This window comes from Gossypium raimondii, chromosome 11, assembly GCF_025698545.1.
Source record: "Gossypium raimondii isolate GPD5lz chromosome 11, ASM2569854v1, whole genome shotgun sequence".
Taxonomy (NCBI): domain Eukaryota; kingdom Viridiplantae; phylum Streptophyta; class Magnoliopsida; order Malvales; family Malvaceae; genus Gossypium; species Gossypium raimondii.
This window is the reverse complement of record NC_068575.1, coordinates 1-18,950: the sequence shown is the minus strand read 5'-3', so window position 1 is coordinate 18,950 and position 18,950 is coordinate 1. Positions and strand designations below refer to the sequence as shown.

Genomic DNA, 18,950 nt, shown 5'->3' with positions numbered 1-18,950 from the left:
GAAAACATTATCCAATGGATCCATCCACCATAATAGATTGGGTGCTGGTTTTATTACCCGCTTAACTTAAATGGACCAGGCCGACGCTAAACAGGATGAAACAAAAAAACTTGGATTTGCATTCAATCAAATCAACAAAATCTTTTGATATGATTCGGTATATCTCTTCATAATAATAGTATTGCATTATATCCTTCAAATGATTATGTATTTTGGTCCTTGATTGACCCCAGCATGGATGGCATGGAAGATGAATATGACCCTGAGCTTTTATGAATGTCAATCTCAATCTGGTCATCAACCTTTTATTTTTTAGGTGAGAAGACATTTAAAGCTTCTACTATATATTTATTTATTACCTATCTTTTCAATTTTAAAAGGTTAATTTGTAAATAGAAAATTAAATGTTTCTCTCCTAAGTAGCAAACCTAACATTTATTTCTGCTCTCAGCTCTCACTTCTATACATCCTTCCACTTTTGCAGGTAAGATAAAAGTGGTTGAGTATGAATTCTTAATTTAATTTGGTAAACTTTGGTGGTCTTGCGCAAAATGGTCAACTTCCAAATCCCAAGCAAATGGTTTCCTGCAGGAATAAGGGGGAGCTAGCCAAGTTGACCACGAACCCTTTTTCACATAACATCATAATTCATAAATATTAAAAGTAGGTCCATTGCTATACGACAAGTTGTAGGATCATGGTTTGGTTTCTTCTACTCCAATGACTTTGACTGAAAGCCTGCTGCCATTGCCCATATCTTTCCAAATATACATTTGGACAATGTCAAATCCGAAGTAAGCTTCTCTTCACCTAAACCAAAAACTTCTCTTATTTCAAGGGAAATCTTGTATTCTTTTTCTTGCTAAGTTTGAATGGTTGGATTGGAGAAAGCAAATACAGCAAATCAACAAAAACTTTTCCTATCTTAGACCAGAAATGTTATAGCCATATATTGACTGTCCATCAAAGTCCCCCAGGTTTTTGCTACAGTGTCTTGCCTTACATGGCAAATCTAACCATCTTGTGTTGTCACTTTCATTCTCTCACACTCCTTCCTGCTAAATGACAACCTTTTGTTTCTTCCTATTTTATCAATTCCTTCCAGTCAAACTGCACAACCCAATTCTTATAGCCTTGGATGATAACTTGATCTTCTTCTTTCCCAATTATATCATCTCCACCATCCTCCCTGGGGCTTTCTTTCTGATTCTTCTTCAACCAACCCATACCCTTTTTTTTAGCATACTTGTTGCTCGCAACTCGATTAGGATTGTAAAATCCCAGAAGATATACTAAATTTGACTTTCTGGGCTTTGGTAAGTTGGTGAATTACCAGTTGCATGTAATTTGATAGTATTCTCTTGTTCTGCTTTTTGTAACTACTTCTCGTAGGTAACTTCCATATTGCTTGTTTTTGGTTTATGAGCAATTAAAAAAGAGTTTGACTTTTGGTAATTTCAGAATTGGATAAGAGATCCGGTTTAATTATATGGGATAAGCTGTGCAGCTACAAGATCTTTAATGGTGTCTGGTGTTTGCAATGAGTTGTAAGTGCTTTGGATTTTTTGATTGGTTCAAAGGAAGGTATAGCCCTGACCAGACACAAGCTCAAGGTTCAGTTGCATTTATTTTGTTGTTCCTTGTAAAGTCGTAGGCTGCATCTAAAGCTCTCTTCTTTGGTCGCTTTGTTTCATAAAATACCCTGCCTTGTCTTCTTATAGTTATGCATAAACTATGACCATTGCTCTACATGGCAGGCTGTGTTTTGAGCGTAGCCTACAATAGGTTCTTCCTTTTTTTTGTAACCATTCCTAAGTATTTATCTCAAACGGTTCCTTGTTTTTGTTTCTGTTTCGGACACATGGTATTGTCAACTATTTCTCTTATAATTTTGTGATCTCATTCGATTCCATATTTGTTGTATCTGTGCATGGCCAGAGTTCACCAACGAGAATGTAAAGCTTTTTACTTACAATTCATTGAGATCAGCGACATCAGATTTCCATCCATCAAACAGAATCGGTGCAGGTGGTTTCGGTGTTGTCTACAGGGTAATGAAAGCTCTCCGACCGTTCTTTTGGAACAGAGCATCCATGTCTTCTGGGCTCTTTTTGGCATGTATTATGTATATGTCTGCTTGTGTGTGTGTGTGTGAGAGAGAGAGAGAGAGAGAGAGAGAGAGAGAGAGAGAGCAGGTTTTCTGGTTTTCATATGGCAGGCCTGTACTAGTGTCTGTCAACTTTAGAATTAGTTGGGAAACACTAACAAAATTTTACTGTCTGTTACTGTTTGCAGGGAGTTTTGAGGGATGGTACTCAAGTAGCCATCAAGAAACTGTCTGCAGAGTCTAAGCAAGGATCTAATGAATTCCTGACAGAGATTGATATGATATCAAACATACGGCACACCAACCTTGTTGAACTAATCGGCTGTTGTGTTGAAGACAGCCATCGGGCCTTGGTCTACGAATATCTGGAGAATAACAGCCTTGCCAGTGTTTTACTTGGTAAATACATCAGTCCAAGCTCATTGAACTCCTAATTCTAATTGAGGTATACTGATGTCCAGAAATCCTAATTTCAGGTTCAAGAAGAAAACATATTGCTTTGGATTGGCCAACAAGAGCTGCTATTTGCTTAGGTACAGCTTCTGCTGTTGCGTTTCTTCACTATGAAGCTGTACCGCATATCGTCCACAGGGATATTAAAGCTAGTAATATACTCCTGGATGGAAATTTTCATCCTAAAATTGGGGATTTCGGGCTAGCTAAGCTTTTCCCGGACAATGTCACTCATGTCAGTACTCGAGTAGCAGGAACATTGTAAGCATCATTTTCATTGCATCTCATCCTTAGTCAGCTGCCTAGGCTGTTTAACTATTTCAATATTTCATTGATGTTTTTTAAGGACTTTTGAAGGAGTCATCCACTGGCAAGTGTGTTTTGTTCTTTGCCTTTGCTTAATCCTTGTGTTTCTGTTTGCATCTCAGTTATGATATTGTATTTTGTCCAGTGGATATTTGGCACCAGAGTATGCGCTTTTAGGACAACTAACCAAGAAGGCAGATGTGTACAGCTTTGGGGTGCTCCTGCTTGAAATAGTAAGTGGTAAAAGTAGTAGTAAGGCAGCATTTGGAGTGGAATTCATGCTTCTGCTTGAATGGGTACTTTCAACCTTTTTCCACTTGTTACATCATGTTACTTATCTTTTCATACATCAATTGGACTCCAAATTTGATAAAATTAGATGGTCTTCACATAACATCTCACATAAGTGATATCATAATTCATGCAAAGTGTACCTGTTGCAGACATGGAAACTGAAAGAAGAAGACAGGCTTCTAGACATTGTTGATCCAGAATTGAGTCAATATCCAGAAGAAGAGGTTCTGCGGTTCATCAAGGTTGCCCTGTTTTGCACCCAAGCCGCTGCAAACCAAAGACCTACCATGAAGCAAGTGGTGGAAATGCTTTCCAAAGAAGTGAACCTAACTGAGAAATTGCTGTCAGAGCCAGGTGTTTACAAGGGCCAAAACCCTCGCCACTGGGGCGTCAACAAAGACCTGCAAGCATTTGATCCTTCCTCCTCAAGCAGGATTTTTAGCTCTCACATTATAACACAGATGCTTCCTAGGTGATAATGCATATATATATGCTATGCTTATTATATTATCCATTGTCTCGTCTACACCGATGCTCACCATTCCATTTGATTACATGCCTGAAATGATTAGTTGGCCTCGGCCTACAATAGTAAGAAATTAATCTCCAAAATTTCAAACTTTGGTCATCACTCTTCAAGACTTCTCAATTTATCTCGGGAAATTTTTATATTGCTAAAATAAACAATAAAGGGGAAAAAAAGAAAAGAAAAGGGGGATCAAGAGCCGATAGTTATATATTTTTAATTTTTATTAATTATTTAAAACATTTACTATTTTCTTGAGGCTAAAATTTTAATTTTGCAAATTGTGCTATCTTAGAAAGAAACTTAGCTTCAAATCAACTTAAATTAACTTAACTTTCGAAATATGATGACTCTCGAATAAAAAACAACCAATAAACATAAAATAGTGCATTATCCTTTAGGATTACAATATTTACCTTGGTAGAATACAAGTTACTGGAGTGTTTACATATTCATTAACCTTAAAATAAATGGGTTTTAAGTCTCTCCAAGAAATAGGCTAATCGTGATAGGTCAAACGAAGTCAAGTGAACAAAGACGATCATCAATGTGTGCATTGGTTGTGGGCTCTTGTGCGTGACCCATGACACTATAATATGCAAGTGATAAATTGTATCACACGTGTATGTGTCATAGGGTTAGAATTTTACTTTTGCAATTTGTACAACCTTAGGCAATTTCTTGATTTCAAATCCGTCTAAATTAACTTAACTCTTGCAAAGTAAAAACTTGCGATAGAAATTCTCCAAGACATCCAAATGAAGCTTTGGTTGAGTGATAAATTTAATGTTTTACTAATTCAATTAGTGCAAGTTTAAATTCTACCATATGCATATTTTATTTAATTTTTTTTAAAATGATAGTAGAAATAATGGAAAAGTAAGAAGAATTTAAATTTAAAATTTTAAAAATAGTTACAAATTCCGAAAATGATGTATAATATAATGTTTAAAAATATAATATAAAAGGAGTATAGAAAAGGCAACAATAATATGAAAATTTAACAACTTTTCCTAATTTAATCCTTACCTTCACACTAATTTTAAATGTGACAATTTTCTTTTCAAATTAATATAATAATACTTTTAAATTCACCAATTATATATTATATCAATTTACTTTTAATTTTAAAATATTTAACCCACTAAAAAAGAAAAATTCCAACGAGTACAATATAATTTCTTTTTTCCCTCTTCAAAAATATATTCATAAGTAATATTTTCTCTCTCCTCTTATTTTTACAACTCATTCTCTCTTGAGTCTTTTAATCCAGGCCACTCTAAATACCCCATCTTCTTCAAGTGGTCTTCATCAGCTTCGTAGGGCTTTTATTGTCGCCGGCCACCGTGAGATGCTGCCGACCATCATTTCCCGCCGGTGCCTGATGTCTTTTCTACCCCAAAAATTCACCATGATTTTGTGTTTGTTCTGTTCTGATATGCAGAGATTTTGCTAGAAAAGAAAAAAGAAATTGCTATAAAGTGGAAAGGGAATTGAGTATCCTCCCCAGTAGAGTCGTAAAGAATGGAGTTATCGGAAGAATGGAAAGCTTATTTTCCCATCGGCAAATCACTGGACCCGCCGCTCCTCTCTTCTTCAAAGCTTGGTCCTCTTTTCTTCATCCCAAAGCCCAAAACTCTTCCTAAAATCCTTTTCCATTCTCCCTCTCTTTTCCCCCCTCTTCTTCCTCCTCTACCTCGCCTTTCTTTCTCTCGATTCCTCTCTGCTTCTTCTGTCCCTTACTCCACTTCTTTCTCTATTGCTTCCTGCTTCACCCCTAATTGCTCCCACGACGACGACGCTTCTTCCCTTCTATCACACAATCGCCTCCACCTTCTCCATTGCCCTGACCACAACATTACTCTTGTCTTCTTCACCACTGGCTCTAACCATGACCGAATCGGGTTCTTCGCTATTCACGTCCAAGACAACGATTTTAAGTTTCTGGGTGATGGGAACGGTGGCGTCTTTATTTCTAACAACCACTTCAATCACAAAATATTGAGTATTTTAGTGAACCCAGTTGATGATTTCGACGGGATTTCAGGTGATTCTGTTGTTGGGTATTTAATGACTTCTACTCTATATTCTGTTCATTGGTATTCTGTTAGATTTGATAACTCTAGCAAAACCCCTGCTTTGGATTACTTAGGCAGTAAGTTATTCAAGAGTTCCTCGATTGTCTGTGCTTGTTGCAGCCCACACATACCTGAAGAAAGTGTGGTTTTGTTAGAGAATGGTGCACTGTTCTTGTTTGATTTAGCTTCTTATGTTAATTGTCAGAAACCCAATGGCTATGTTAAAGGGAGTAAATTTAGAGTTCTATGGGATGATTCGAGTGTTTCAGAGAATTGTAAATGGTTGGGTATTGAGTTCAGTTGGCATCCTAGAATTTTAGTTGTTGCCCGATCAGATGCTGTTTTTTTACTTGATTTCAGGAGTGATGAGTGCAATGTAACTTGTTTAGCTAAGATTGAGATGTTGAGCCCATATGCTGTAGTTGATGAGGATCAGTTCCTAGCATTTTCTAGAGCAGGAGCTGATGGGTTTCAGTTTGTTTTGGCTTCCCTAAGTTTATTGCTTCTTTGTGATGTGCGTAAACCAATGTTACCATTGCTGCGTTGGGCTCATGCCCTAGATAATCCATGCTTCATTGATGTGATTAGGTTATCAGAATTGAGATCACAATCAAGGGATGATACATATCAGTGGGCAACTGAATCGGGTTTTTGCATCATATTGGGATCATTTTGGAATTGTGAGTTCAGGCTGTTCTGTTATGGCCCTTCTTCAGCCAATGAAGGACCTGTTGCTATGGAAATTTCAAAGTTTTGCAAACCCTTTTTGGCATGGGATCTTCCTTCAGATTTATTATTGTCAAACCAAGAGTGTCATTGTGGAAGTTGTCTTGTTAGGGAAGAATTTTCGAAAGGTGCACTTCCTGAATGGATTGATTGGCAGCAGAAGAAAGATATTGTCCTTGGCTTCGGGGTTTTGAGCAGGGATCTCTCGAAGTTGGTGTGCGAGTCAGATGAATTTGGTGGGTTTACTTTGATTAGGCTAATGTCTTCAGGAAGGATTGAAGCTCAACGATATTGTGCCTCGTGGGATTTGGTGCAGAATTTTAATGTAGCTCACAGAGAACCATTTTTCAATTTTGGGGATAGCTTACTATACGCCTTGGGTGACGATGAATATGAATTTCCTAAAAGGTTCAAGTATTTGAACCTTGACTATCTTCGTGGTTATTTGAATGACAATCTTGCTGAAGGCCTAGACTCCAGGATAAAGAAGTCCCACAAGGGTCTTCAGCAGAAGGAATCTTTTAACCTAGACTTTCATGAAATTTTGTGTGAGAAGTTGAAGGTCTGCGGATTTGGTCGATTCAGGTCCTCTCCTGCACTTTCCGTTGTCTTCAATGACATTAGCTTGCCAACAAGTATATGCGAAGTTGCTTCAAGGCAAATGTGGGCAACCTTACCTTTGGAACTTTTACTACTAGCTTTCTCTAGCTATCCTGAGCTACTTGATGTGCCCTTCGATGACATGACAATGCCTCTGGAATTTTCAGTTGTTCCAGACCTTCCTCAGTTGCCTCCATTCCTACTAAGGAAGCCTTCATGCCGCAGCACTAAGTGGTCACATAAGATGCAGCCTGATGATTCACTTGTGGGTCCTGTTCTTCCTCTCCCCATTCTACTTACACTTCACGAGTTTCGTAACGGCTGTCCTGATTCAGAGAAAATGTGTGAATTTTCATCAGAGGTGGAGTTTGGCCTTAGGTGCAATGAAGTCATGCAGGTTGCTGCAGAAATGGCTGTATCAGATTCTAGCTTGCTTAACAATGATGAAATTGTCTCTCTTGCTGATGACAGAGATGAGATGTGGGTTAACTCTCAAAGGCCAAAACCATTGCTTTTATACCATCCAGTTGGAGGCGAGTCATATGGAAACCATATTTATAAAGATGAGAAATTTACTACCATGATTACCAAAGTGCATAAGGTTACTGATCGTAATGACACAACTGATAGTGTTGGGCTAGAACTATTCGATGATCTGTGTCCCATTGAGTTGAAGCTTTATGTTCCTGTCATGAACTTTGGCTCACAGGAATTAGAAGCGTTCAAGACATTGAAAAGGCAGTTTTGCAGGTGGCAAGAACGTTTTAAACCATATCAGGAACTGTGCATCCAGAATAATATAGATTTTCAAAAGAAGGCATGATATGCTGTGGTGAAGTGAGTTTAGTTTCATGATTTTCTTTTAACTAGATCTTAGAATCCAGCTTTAGTTTGCTTTCCCTCCCGATTTGACTTGGAGATGTTGTAAGATGAGATACCAGCAATTGTAACAGTGATTGTGACATGCACAGAAGATTCCTAGGCAGTAGGCACAAACCAGGTTTTTTATTCATTTACCTTATTAAACTATCTACCTTTTTTTCTTCCTTTGTTTATTTTGTCAGTTTTTCCTGCCTTTGATGTTTGAAGGCAGAGGTTTGCCTAAGATGCTGTAAAGGGTGATTGTAGTTTGTAAATATTACCATTTTAATGATCAAAACTAGTTTTGCTTACCTGATCCACAGATTAAAGTGTCAGCAAGTCTAGCATCTCATTCGTTTAACGTGGCTTTTGGTGCCGTTTAAGAACTTGTTAAATCTTAGATGAGAGATTTTGTTGCAAAATACGAATCCAAGCGTATAGTCATAGTTAAGCAATAACTTCATCTGAATTATCCAAAAAAAAGGAAAGGGCAGGTAGTTGAGATGATCAATGTTTGTCACATTAATGATGTAATGGTATAATATTCTGGGAATCTGACATGATAGAATACACAAGAAGAGAATCAAGGAAGCAATGTTTGTTGGTACATACTAGCAGCACTAACCCTCATTTTTCGGCAATTGTCACATGGCAACAGGGTGAATTATAGAAATCTTAAAACTGTCGAGAAGCTTCTGTAATGTTTGATGATCCCACTGGATATCACTTTGCAAGACATTATTATGTTGAAAAGGCCCCGGTCCTGGCTGTTCTCTGGCTAGTTGAATGTACAGCTGTCGAGTTGTTCCAACCCATTGTAGGTTACCGCAGTTATTTTTTCTTCCCATGGTTCACCTTCAGGTTCTTGCTTCTCAACTAACTGAATTTTAATGAATTGCACTTAAAAAATTAATTAAATAAAGATGGAAAAGACATAAACGCATGTAATCTGTAATAACGCTATCAACCGCAATGGTAGATTTTTGTTAGGGGAGAATCACAAATTGCCTTGATCACCCTATCATTTTTCAAGTACATCCCACAGTAGCAACGTCTCACAGTATGATTGATTGTCAAATGGCCAAGTAAATTGATAATTATTTTCCTGTTTAAGTAGAAAAGGTTTCCTTAACATTCAAGGATTCATATATTAGCATGACCAGAAATGAAACATTGCGTTTGTTGGTGAATCAAAACAATCATAGGTCTAGGTAGCAAAAAGAAAGTTTAGACTAAACATTCTCATCTCGTTTGGAGCAAAAATTATGTTGTATAGCAGTATGCGTGTGGAAAGTGGAACGGGGAACAGGGAACAGGGAACGTGCGACGTTTCATATATTATTGATGATTTATATGTCATTATTCTTAACTATTAACGAGCAATACTTCATTGATGAGGGATTGAAAGAGCTGCATTGCAGATTACACATCATCTCAACAAGATACAAGCTTAAACCAGATACTTTTGAACTAGTATGGAATTTCTTTTCACATGAGAGACAAGGTTCATGGAGATGATGTTTTATTTCTTGGTAGGTTTATAGTAATAGAGGACCGCAAACGAGGACAATGAGAGAATAAAATCCAAAGCATCACACTCATCAGGCCATTACCTCTGATAATTCATCGCATTTAGCTTCATCAACTCCAACAGATGTATCGCTCGTACTATTCTTGTCATCTTCATCCAACATTTCTTCTTCAGTTGCCACCGTTGATAATGGAGTCAAGTCCTCTGCTACTACAACATTCTTGTTAGCAATAGCCATAGCTTCATTATTTGGGTATTTAGTTCTATTCATGCCAAGCGCTTCAGCATTTTTATTTGCCATGAAGTCTTCTGTTGGGTAGCTAGGATTCTCTGCAACAATAGCAAAGGGCTTGTCTAGGGAAGGAACACCATTTCCAGTGGCCAATTCCTCCGATAATGCTTGTAGTTCTTCCTTCAGTACTTCCTGATAATCAGCTGCTTCCCAGTCTTCGGAAACAACAATCATATTCTCAGTTTCCAAGGATTTAAATATCCGATCAGGGCCCGGTTGCCACAAAATGTCCCCAGTGGTTGTTTTCAGAATGAATTTGAACTGGACTGAGATTCCAACAGGTATATCCTGAGCAAGTACCAAAAAAAGAGATCTCATCAGTTGTCAATAAAGCCTTCAACAAGAATATTTCACATTCTCAATAAGTTGCTGCTTACCAGCTCTACTGCCCAAACATGTCCTTCTGACCAAGTCAGTGGGATACAACTCTCAGGGTCCCATGAGCCTAACATAGGATGATCCCCTACTATGAAAAAATGCTCCCCAAATGAGCACTCTTTCTTCAACTGAAATTTGACACGAGTGGTATCTGTGCATCAGAGGTGTTGAAATAAGACTCAGAAATCAGAAAACTCAATAATAGACAAATAGTTAAAGAGCCACAAGATCTTACTGTGTTCTTTAGGTTGAGTTTCTGCTGTCTCCAACTCCCCCTACATGAAGAAAATTTACCAAATGAATATCAACTTCAATACAAGTAACTTTTCTTGAATTGGAAAGGAACTGTAAATGAAGCAACATCTTTTGTTTCAAAATCCATTCAGTTTCAAAAGGCTTGGATTGTAAAAAAAGGATTTACGTATGCATGTTTTAAACCCCACGTGGCACGATAACCCATGATTGGAGAATTAGATCATATATAAGTTATTTAGAAAAAAAAAAGTGTAAAGAGAAGTAACATGGAAAGAAAACTTGGGAATCGGGCAAAGGAGCATCGGCAAAGTAAAAGGAAAAATCAGTAAAAAATGGATAAAAGTGGACATAACATGCCTGTAAGTCAGGTGAGAAAGAAGAAGATGAAAAAAGAGGCTGCAGACGCCTCCGTTGCACAGAAACCAAATGCAAGAAGCGGATTCTAGCAAGCTTTTTAGAAGGTAATAAGCATACTTGAGCTCTAGTAAGAGAAAGATGTTGAAAAGAAGAAAACCCTCTATCTCTATTATTGCCAAAGATTGGCTTGGAGCAAGGACTCGTCAAGGTTTTCATCACTTGCGGGTTCCAACTGAAACTGTCTCCTCAAATTTTTGTCGTTAAAGAAAAAAGACAGTGTTTTGTTTTGTCTGTTGGTTTGGCTCTCCTCTCTATAAGGGGTGGAGTGTGAAAGGGATCCATTGCCACGTATCGGCATGGGTGGAGTTGAATCTGGCTTTTCTCACTTGGAACGTGAGACTCGCAAGTCCCAAGACTCAGCTCTCTCCACCAACTAGCAACTTTTTCAGCATTTGCAGAGACCCTTATTTGATCCCCGCATTTGTCTCCTTTTTATTTATTACTACCAACTTAAACTTAGGAATTAGCCAATTAATATTGATATCTCTGCTGCTTTGGATCTGGGCCAGGCATTTCAAGGCTAACAATGTCCACAACCCACAAAGGGCTTCGCTGAAACCAGTCCAACCGAGAAGGTCATGCGACCAGACTTTCGGTCTTTTTACTATAGGCTGCCAACAGAAATTGGTTCATGAGATGGATTCCTTGTGAAACTGTAGGCCTGGACTCACTATGGATAAATGGTTGCAATAATGATGATAATAGTTATCATAAAGCTTATAATTTTCGAACATCTTTCATTTCGGCTTTTTCTTTGATGGACTAAGGAGGGAGAAGAAAAAGTTCAATTATTAAGATTTATAATTATTTTTATTTTGTAATTTGATTTTTTTTCATCTATGTCAGATTGCATTTTGTCCATTTACTAAAAAAACAGTAAATTAATTCATATACGCTAGATCAAAGAGCAAATTGATCATTTTGTAAAAAGTTTCATCCAATTCTATTGTAAAAACTAATATGGTTGAATGAATAATTAATTAATTACATGTGGCTATCTCATTCTAAAGTACACAAACCAATTTTTAATAGTAGAAATATATGAAAGATAAGTCTCTCTAGTATTAACCTAATCATGTCTATTTATAAGGCAAAAATAATATAATAGAAAAAATACAAAAGTGCCATTAAATTAAATAAAAGCAGAGTTTTTCAAGATATTTTAGTAATTTTTGCGTCAAGCTTTCAAGCCTATTGTAAGTATCATTCATGTTTTAAATACCAGAGTGCACCTTCCGCTGCATGCTCGGTTACTGAGTTTTTTGTGGTTCGTGGACTGCTGAAGCACTCCAATATCATATCTGGGGCCTCTTTGTGGTCCGAGTACTGAGGTAATTGAGAGCTTAGTGTGTTAGGGTTTGGAGTAATGAGGAGTCCCTCTACTAAGTTGATCCTTGGGGTGTTTATAGATGAGAATTTCTACCCAATTATGTCACTACCCAATTAAGAGTCCAAATGGTCCAAATTGAGGTTGAAATATATTTTCCCAAGGAAATAAGTTATAAATTGATATTGTTTAGGGCATTTTATCTAACCATCAACACCATTTTAATTCAGATTTGATTTAGATTTTAATTTTAGTGTAATGATATTTTACAATGTAAGGAAGTTAAGAAAAATCATGTGCTAATTAAGAGGGGTACGTAATTGGGTGTGAGGAATTTCGGAAATTCTCTCAGATCATGTACAGAATAGTGAGACGAAAGTTCCATTCAAATTCAAACTATAATAAATGGAAGGAAGTTAGTAGTGTGTTTTTTTTTTTAAATAAAAATAAAAATAAATCCTCCCTCCCCGATATGAACTTGATTCACATATATTTGAGAATAAGCTTTATAAATTGTGAATATTGCTGCCAGCAAATTAAACCCAAAATCAATTAGCTTCGGTTCCCCCAAAGTCCTTAGATGTTTTCCTCCTATTCAAACTGCCGAGCCGAGAAGACTTGGTAAAAGCCTTTACTCTATTTAATTCATCAAGGGCCTTAGGGTCCACAGTAATATCGCAATTTATAACAGTCTCGCCTTCTTCGGTTTTCCTGTCTTTAGAAATAAGGTTAGAATCTGCACCATCTAGTTGACTTGCAACGTTTTTGCTCATGTCAGACAAGGATCTTGTTAATAATGGTCGTTTCTTCAGGAACAAGCATACCACTGCACAATCATCCACCTTGGAGCCTGGATACCTTGTTCGCCATGCTTGAACAGCATAATAAACCAATATTTTAGCTGCCATTGATTGTTTCTTTACTGAAGCTACTATTCGTATCACCTCGTTGTTTGTTAGCACATCCCACACCTGCAAAATTTGTAATTTTTTTCTCATACAACCTTGTTATTAATTTCAACAATTAATTAATAAATAAATATAATTACCGCTTATATATGTGTTGTTGAATTAATTAACCCTAAAGAAAGATTCATTTAATTCTATAATAATATTTCAAAAAGAAAACAAGGAGACGCTATACGTGCATGTAAAAGTTTTCCTTCTTACCCCATCAGTCGCCAACACTACAAATTCATCTTTGCTTGTAAGCTTCCTGTAAGAAACTTGAGGAATTGCGATAACACCATGATCCTTGAGGCAGAAATCCCCGAAAGCCCTTGCCATGGCTAAGCCAGGGCAATCATGATCGGGCATCCATACTCTTGGTACATTTGATTCTTCATCCATTGCAAAGACCCTGCCACCGCACTTCAGGATTCTTTCAGCTTCACCTAATTAAGAAGCAACTCCAGAGGAACATATTAGATATGGATATACGGTTTGATTTATTTTTTAACTATAGGGCATAGGCAAGGTTATATATATATAATATATATACGCGAATGGAATGGAACAGAAAATACTTACTTGGTATACTAGGTTTCAAGTCAACTGTGAGTTGGATCGGAATGAGTTGGTTTTCATTGTCTCTAGTGCAAAGAATCGCACGAGAATCCCCCAAGTTTGAAATTATCAAATGTTCATCCTGAAATGAAATATGCATATATGTTTTTTGGAGAAAATAAACGGATCATCATCTACATGTATGTACCAAATTAAGAAAGAAGCTATACCTGCTTAATAACAGTTACAGCTGTGGTACCACTGCAGTAACTGTCAAGAGACTCTTCCAAGATAAGATCTTCATCCGACTCTTCGAAAGCTCTAATTATACTTGCCTCCCAGTCTTTGTCAGCGCCAACAGCTACATCATTTTCTTTGAACACTGTAGAAAGCTTGTATGGCAAGGTGTGACATACATGACGTGCAACCTGGTGACCTGACGGACCATGACCATCAAATACAGCGCAGAAGAACACGTTCTTCTCTCCCATGAAGTTCTGGATAAATTTTAAATATGTTTAGTTCCGTGTATTCAATAAATAAATGGTCATACATTCTTAGACTATCTAATTATAAATATTAAAGTTGATGGCGATATGCATAGAGCAGCAGCATTCCCGAAGAAATGAAATACCATGTGTGGGTTTAGGTAGGTGATTCAGGACGGCGAACTGGCCTACAAAAATGTTATACTAATTAACTTGTTTGCTAAATTAAATTAAGCTCCCCCCAAGAAATTGAGGAGTCTTCCTCCACAATCTAATCGGCATCAAATTCTTCTCTAGCTACGAATTTTATTTGGTCAAGAAAAGGTCGGTATTGGTCGATCGGAGCAAGCTGTTTTATACATACAAATTATTAATATTAGCATCTGCATTTTTCAACAGTCATCAGGTAATGGAAAGAAATTACTTAACATTCAGAAAATGGAGAAATATATTAATGATGATTAACTGATTCCATTTTCTCTCTCTATATTACATGAGAGAGCTGCACCAACAATAACAATGAACCCAAAAAAAAAAAAGAAAGAATAACATCAAAGGGACAAATAGTGACGCGAGCAAAACAACGTCAGATTCAGAAGAAGCAGTCGGCAGCGACATGCATAAAAAACAACGGAGACGATCACCAAATGTGTAAATAGAATATTAAAAGGAAATAATTCTAAGATCACAAAGACCTTGTGAAAGCAGCAGATGAATCCTAGACAAAATTTTATATTGGTAGGCATCAAACAATTACGATCTGGTGGGTGGCACTGGAAATTGGAACATACGGAAAGTATCGATCGAAATGTTGAATTAATAAACAAAAAGAATGAAACATTAATTAAATTAAATCACCTCCCATACGGTCATGGCGTCCTGATTGATCCCTTTTTTCCCCTTGCGGGTGTACATTGACGTGTAGCTAGAGGATCCCTGAAATCTGACTATGGCCCCGGCATGTCCAGTGGTCGTAACTTCCTCCTGTTGGCCCTCCTCTTCTTTCCCCTCCAAATCATCTTCTTCATGGCGTCTACCTTTGTACTTCACCTCTGTACTACAGCAGGCACCCATGTTTCGTTGCGTGTATAAAAGCAAAAAAGATTAGGGAAAAAAAAAGCAGCAGCAACAGCAGCAGGCACCAAGGTACGCCTCCAAAAGGGTATGGATGCCCGGAAAATTTCCGGGAAAATCAAAGCCCAAAATAGACAAGAAATGGTGGTCGAACTGGAGGCGACCCAAGAGACTCAAAATTGAAATGCATGGAGAGGCAAAGGAGGAGAAGTCAAGGCCATAATTTTACTCTATAATATGAAGGCTAGTTTAACAAAAGAAAAAAAACAACAGAAAACAAAAAAGCCGAACAGCTTTTCTTTATTTAGAATTAGAGAAGAGACTAGTCATGGCTTACGGGTCATATTATTTTTGTTATTATTATTTTGGCTGCTCCAGGAGGGTGATTTACTATGGGAAAATGCAACTAAACTAACCATTTTGGAATTTTAAGATTATTATCTGTTTGTCTCCTCTAATTTGGAATAATTTCAGTTTTCTGTTCTCTTCTCACCTTCCTTACATAACTACTTTCGGCTCCCTCAATCCCTGTCTATCTTCTTTTCCCTATAACAAAATTTAATTCCAAAAGCACATATCCACGCCAACTCTCCAATGATCTCCGTCTCATAAAAAATTAAAAAAAAACTTCATTTTTAAACCCATCTCATAATTTCCATATTCGAATACCAAAAAACAATAATCACCATTTTATTAATAAATTCACCACATACTTTTCATAAAAAAATTCATTAAATTTAAGTTCAACCGCAATCAACAATTAAAATCTCTTGTATTTCATCACATATCACACAATGCATACACATTGACCATCACCATTATCCTTGCAACAAACTTTAAGCTCTAATACCTCATCTGATCAATCTCACATTATGCATGCGCACAGACTATCAACTTTTTGAAATTTTGTTTCATCTTCCTCTATTTGATAACAACCAACCATACTTAACAATATTCAAATCCATTACAATCATGTTTTTATTCCAAATTATGCTTAATTCAACAACACTACAATCTCTTGTCGGATTGTGAAAAGAAAGAAATATTTTCATGAAACATTCACCTTAATTTCACAAAATGTTTATAAGAGAGTCCCGTGATTTCTCAATCCAACACCAAAATATTTGCTTTGAAAAATTTATGCACCGACCTACATAATAGTCACCTTTTATACTTAATTCTACCCTTGGTTTCAAAATTAATCAATTCATTGATGATTACCTTAAATTCATAATTTACTAATAATTTGATGAGCTTGTCGACCGCCGTGTCTTCTATGTGCTTTTGCACAGAATTCTCCTATAATTTTGATAATTTTAATTAATAAAAGATTGATTCGTGTATTTCTCATTTTTGTTAATGGATGATTGCACATTTTGCCTCCATCTTTTTTTCTCTCGAGTTTTTAAAAATCACACTCTTCAATCTCTTCATGTGTCTTCACTTTTCTTGTTTTTTTTTTATGACTCCTATCCTTTTCAATTTTTTTGTAGTTGCTCCGACAACAAATATGACATACTGTAACTCAGACTCAACAATTGGATCAGACAAGAAGTGCTACAACCAGTATGCCCCTTGAATTGCTAGCTTTCTTGGATCTCCCACAATTGGTGGGACATTCTAATCATTTGTTTGATTTGCCATCTCAATCAACATCTTAATCAAACCTTGCTTTAACGTTGTCATGATATTGAACTTCAGCCAATCAACTCACGCAACCATAGACAAAGAAACAATTTAAAAAGTAAATCTCTAATTCCTCAAAATCTGAGAATCTCAAATCGAATTCTCTAAGGCTTCAATGCTAAAAAGAAGTTGAGAGAAACAAGCGAGAAAGAAAAAAATGCTCAGTAAAGCACAAAAAAAGCTTTTATAGTAAATGCCCTCGAGTTGATTATTGAGTAAAGAATACAAGATTGAATGATTGCGAATGATGTGGGAAAGGTCTTTATTTGTAGTTGTGCTCTCTTACATCTAAAGGTACAAATCAAATTACATCAAGGACTCAAATTCAAACTTAACTACAAAATAGTTCTAAAGAATTTGCGCTCTCTTTTATATTTATCCTTATTACAAATTAGCTCTCTTTTATATTTATCCTTATTACAAATTAGCATGGGAACTACAATTTGCTAAAATATTTACTCAGTCTTTAGACTTCGAATAAAAGAGCTTTCCATAATTTTGCAAAACTTAGGCCAATCCTGGTAAGTTAATTTATTCAAATAATTGCCTTAAGCTATTCTGCTCACCTTCATCGCGGACCTTTGTGTGCAATTCGTAACATACTTGGGGCTAAAATCCACAAAAATGCTCGTATTATGGTCCAACAATATTTTTATATTTTTATTTACTTCTTATCATATTAATATTTTTAGTTCAAGTATTATTTATCAACAATTATTTTTTGAACATTTTTCGATCTGTCAAAATTTTTTTTAATAAGTTTATCTTGTTATTCTGAATTTTTTAGATTCAAGACTAACTTGATAGCATAATTTAAGATTAAATTTGTTAACTGATCTAATTAATAAAATTATAAATATTGGTAAGTTAATTTTACTATTATACCAAAAAAAATCACATCAACATGATTTAACTTATAAAATAAGCAAATATTGGCAGGTTAATTTTACTATTATACCAAGAAAAAAATCACGTCAACATGATTTAACATATAAGTGACTCGATTTTTTTTTTTTAAATTTGATGACAAACAAAAAAGACTGTTTACCTTTTAAAAAAGATAAATAACAACCGAATAAACAAACAAAAATTGCTCGCCGTCTCCCTGTAATCTGTATGTTGTCGAAATAAAACAAATAACGCCACATCATACATTTTTCTGAAAAGGCAGTGTGGAGTGGAGGCTAGGCAGAAATCAGGAAGAACTCCGCAACAAGCCGAGCCAATACCACTGCACTTCCTCTACCAAGCATCCATTCAGACCCATGAACGAAAATTATAACAAATGACCACAATTTAAGGGTTTCTCATTTTACAAATTTCTTTCAATTCCATTAAACGTCTCGAGCGAAAACTGGTTTATCTCTGTCACTATCCAACAATACCTGGGTCCCTACCAAAACAAATTCCCTCCCTGCAACAAATTACAACTGCTGTGTCAGATTCATCCTCCAGCAGTTCAACAATACTAGTTACTAATCTTATGAAAAGTGTAACTTAGGGACAGGGAAGGCATGATCTGCATATTATAGATACACCTAAACCTAGACCTGCTGAGTTTAATCATAGTAATACAAAGGCTTTCCATTTATCCATTTTGTTTTCATCTAGACTTGAAGCCCCCTGGCTGTTATTTCCTTGACAAATAAATAATCCACCAAGAGGAACAAGTTTGGTCCAGGTAACATACAGCTTTATTAACAATGAATAACAGCACTCTACCTCTTTACCAAGGAACTTGTGCAGCAATTAAAAACACATGAAATATTTTCAAAATTAAGAAGTTGACTCCCAGAACAAAAGGCTTTTCACATACTCCCTAAAACTTTAAGTTGGAAGAAGTGGTTGTCTCTCGTCGGATCCAACACGATGACTAGCCTGGAAAGAGACAAATTAACATTAATTTGTATGTCCAAAAAAAAGAAGAGAAAGAAATAACATTAATTTGGAATGCAATCAGACAATCAGAAAAGACCATCTCCCAGGGGAAACTTAACTACTTTTACATTAAATTCATACCTCTTCATGTGCTCCTGCTGCTATATT

At 36.3% G+C, this 18,950-nt stretch overlaps 4 protein-coding genes and 1 non-coding gene across 8 annotated transcripts; 2 read left to right on the top strand and 3 right to left on the bottom strand.

Annotated features, from left to right (window-relative positions):
- Positions 1-48: 48 nt before the first annotated feature.
- On the top strand, positions 49-3,791 carry LOC105761859 (putative serine/threonine-protein kinase). Of its 4 annotated transcripts, XM_052623922.1 has the most exons (8): positions 49-316; positions 485-794; positions 1,462-1,613; positions 1,939-2,114; positions 2,296-2,506; positions 2,584-2,821; positions 3,012-3,162; positions 3,310-3,791. In XM_052623922.1, the coding sequence occupies exons 3-8, from the start codon at positions 1,541-1,543 to the stop codon at positions 3,634-3,636; spliced, it is 1,176 nt and encodes a 391-aa protein (XP_052479882.1). In that variant the 5' UTR covers positions 49-316; positions 485-794; positions 1,462-1,540; the 3' UTR covers positions 3,637-3,791. The 4 variants fall into 4 exon arrangements, with proteins under 4 accessions (XP_052479882.1, XP_012435258.2, XP_052479883.1 ...); XM_012579804.2 differs by lacking the exons at positions 49-316; positions 485-794 and adding an exon at positions 801-1,316 and having other exon boundaries at positions 1,939-2,051; XM_052623923.1 differs by lacking the exons at positions 49-316; positions 485-794 and adding an exon at positions 801-1,316 and having other exon boundaries at positions 3,012-3,099.
- A 1,419-nt stretch (positions 3,792-5,210) lies between these two features.
- Positions 5,211-7,913, top strand: LOC105761862 (uncharacterized). Its single transcript, XM_012579811.2, has one exon. The coding sequence runs from the start codon at positions 5,211-5,213 to the stop codon at positions 7,911-7,913; it is 2,703 nt and encodes a 900-aa protein (XP_012435265.1).
- A 375-nt stretch (positions 7,914-8,288) lies between these two features.
- Positions 8,289-11,235, bottom strand: LOC105761863 (uncharacterized). The gene is made up of 5 exons (XM_012579812.2): positions 10,765-11,235; positions 10,388-10,427; positions 10,152-10,303; positions 9,565-10,062; positions 8,289-8,831 (listed from the first exon to the last, which is right to left on the bottom strand). The coding sequence occupies exons 1-5, from the start codon at positions 10,978-10,980 to the stop codon at positions 8,730-8,732; spliced, it is 1,008 nt and encodes a 335-aa protein (XP_012435266.2). The 5' UTR covers positions 10,981-11,235; the 3' UTR covers positions 8,289-8,729.
- A 1,293-nt stretch (positions 11,236-12,528) lies between these two features.
- LOC105761864 (probable protein phosphatase 2C 65) lies at positions 12,529-15,483 on the bottom strand. Its single transcript, XM_012579813.2, has 5 exons — positions 15,003-15,483; positions 13,887-14,153; positions 13,681-13,798; positions 13,321-13,544; positions 12,529-13,122 (listed from the first exon to the last, which is right to left on the bottom strand). The coding sequence occupies exons 1-5, from the start codon at positions 15,216-15,218 to the stop codon at positions 12,700-12,702; spliced, it is 1,248 nt and encodes a 415-aa protein (XP_012435267.1). The 5' UTR covers positions 15,219-15,483; the 3' UTR covers positions 12,529-12,699.
- A 2,404-nt stretch (positions 15,484-17,887) lies between these two features.
- Positions 17,888-18,950, bottom strand: LOC105761865 (uncharacterized). The gene is made up of 3 exons (XR_008190724.1): positions 18,924-18,950; positions 18,721-18,782; positions 17,888-18,318 (listed from the first exon to the last, which is right to left on the bottom strand). It is a non-coding gene; the product is annotated as an uncharacterized LOC105761865 (transcript).

Coding starts and splice junctions, on each gene's coding strand:
- LOC105761864 (XM_012579813.2), bottom strand. CDS start 15,218: ATGGGTGCCTGCTGTAGTACAGAGGTGAAGTACAAAGGTAGACGCCAT. Junction 13,545..13,680: donor CTTGAAACCTAGTATACCAA/GTAAGTATTTTC, acceptor CTTCTTAATTAG/GTGAAGCTGAAAGAATCCTG. Junction 13,123..13,320: donor TAGTGTTGGCGACTGATGGG/GTAAGAAGGAAA, acceptor CAAATTTTGCAG/GTGTGGGATGTGCTAACAAA.
- LOC105761862 (XM_012579811.2), top strand. CDS start 5,211: ATGGAGTTATCGGAAGAATGGAAAGCTTATTTTCCCATCGGCAAATCA.
- LOC105761859 (XM_052623922.1), top strand. CDS start 1,541: ATGAGTTGTAAGTGCTTTGGATTTTTTGATTGGTTCAAAGGAAGGTAT. Junction 2,115..2,295: donor TGTCTTCTGGGCTCTTTTTG/GCATGTATTATG, acceptor TACTGTTTGCAG/GGAGTTTTGAGGGATGGTAC. Junction 3,163..3,309: donor TCATGCTTCTGCTTGAATGG/GTACTTTCAACC, acceptor TACCTGTTGCAG/ACATGGAAACTGAAAGAAGA.
- LOC105761863 (XM_012579812.2), bottom strand. CDS start 10,980: ATGAAAACCTTGACGAGTCCTTGCTCCAAGCCAATCTTTGGCAATAAT. Junction 10,063..10,151: donor ATGTTTGGGCAGTAGAGCTG/GTAAGCAGCAAC, acceptor GTACTTGCTCAG/GATATACCTGTTGGAATCTC. Junction 8,832..9,564: donor AATGCGATGAATTATCAGAG/GTAATGGCCTGA, acceptor ATTAAAATTCAG/TTAGTTGAGAAGCAAGAACC.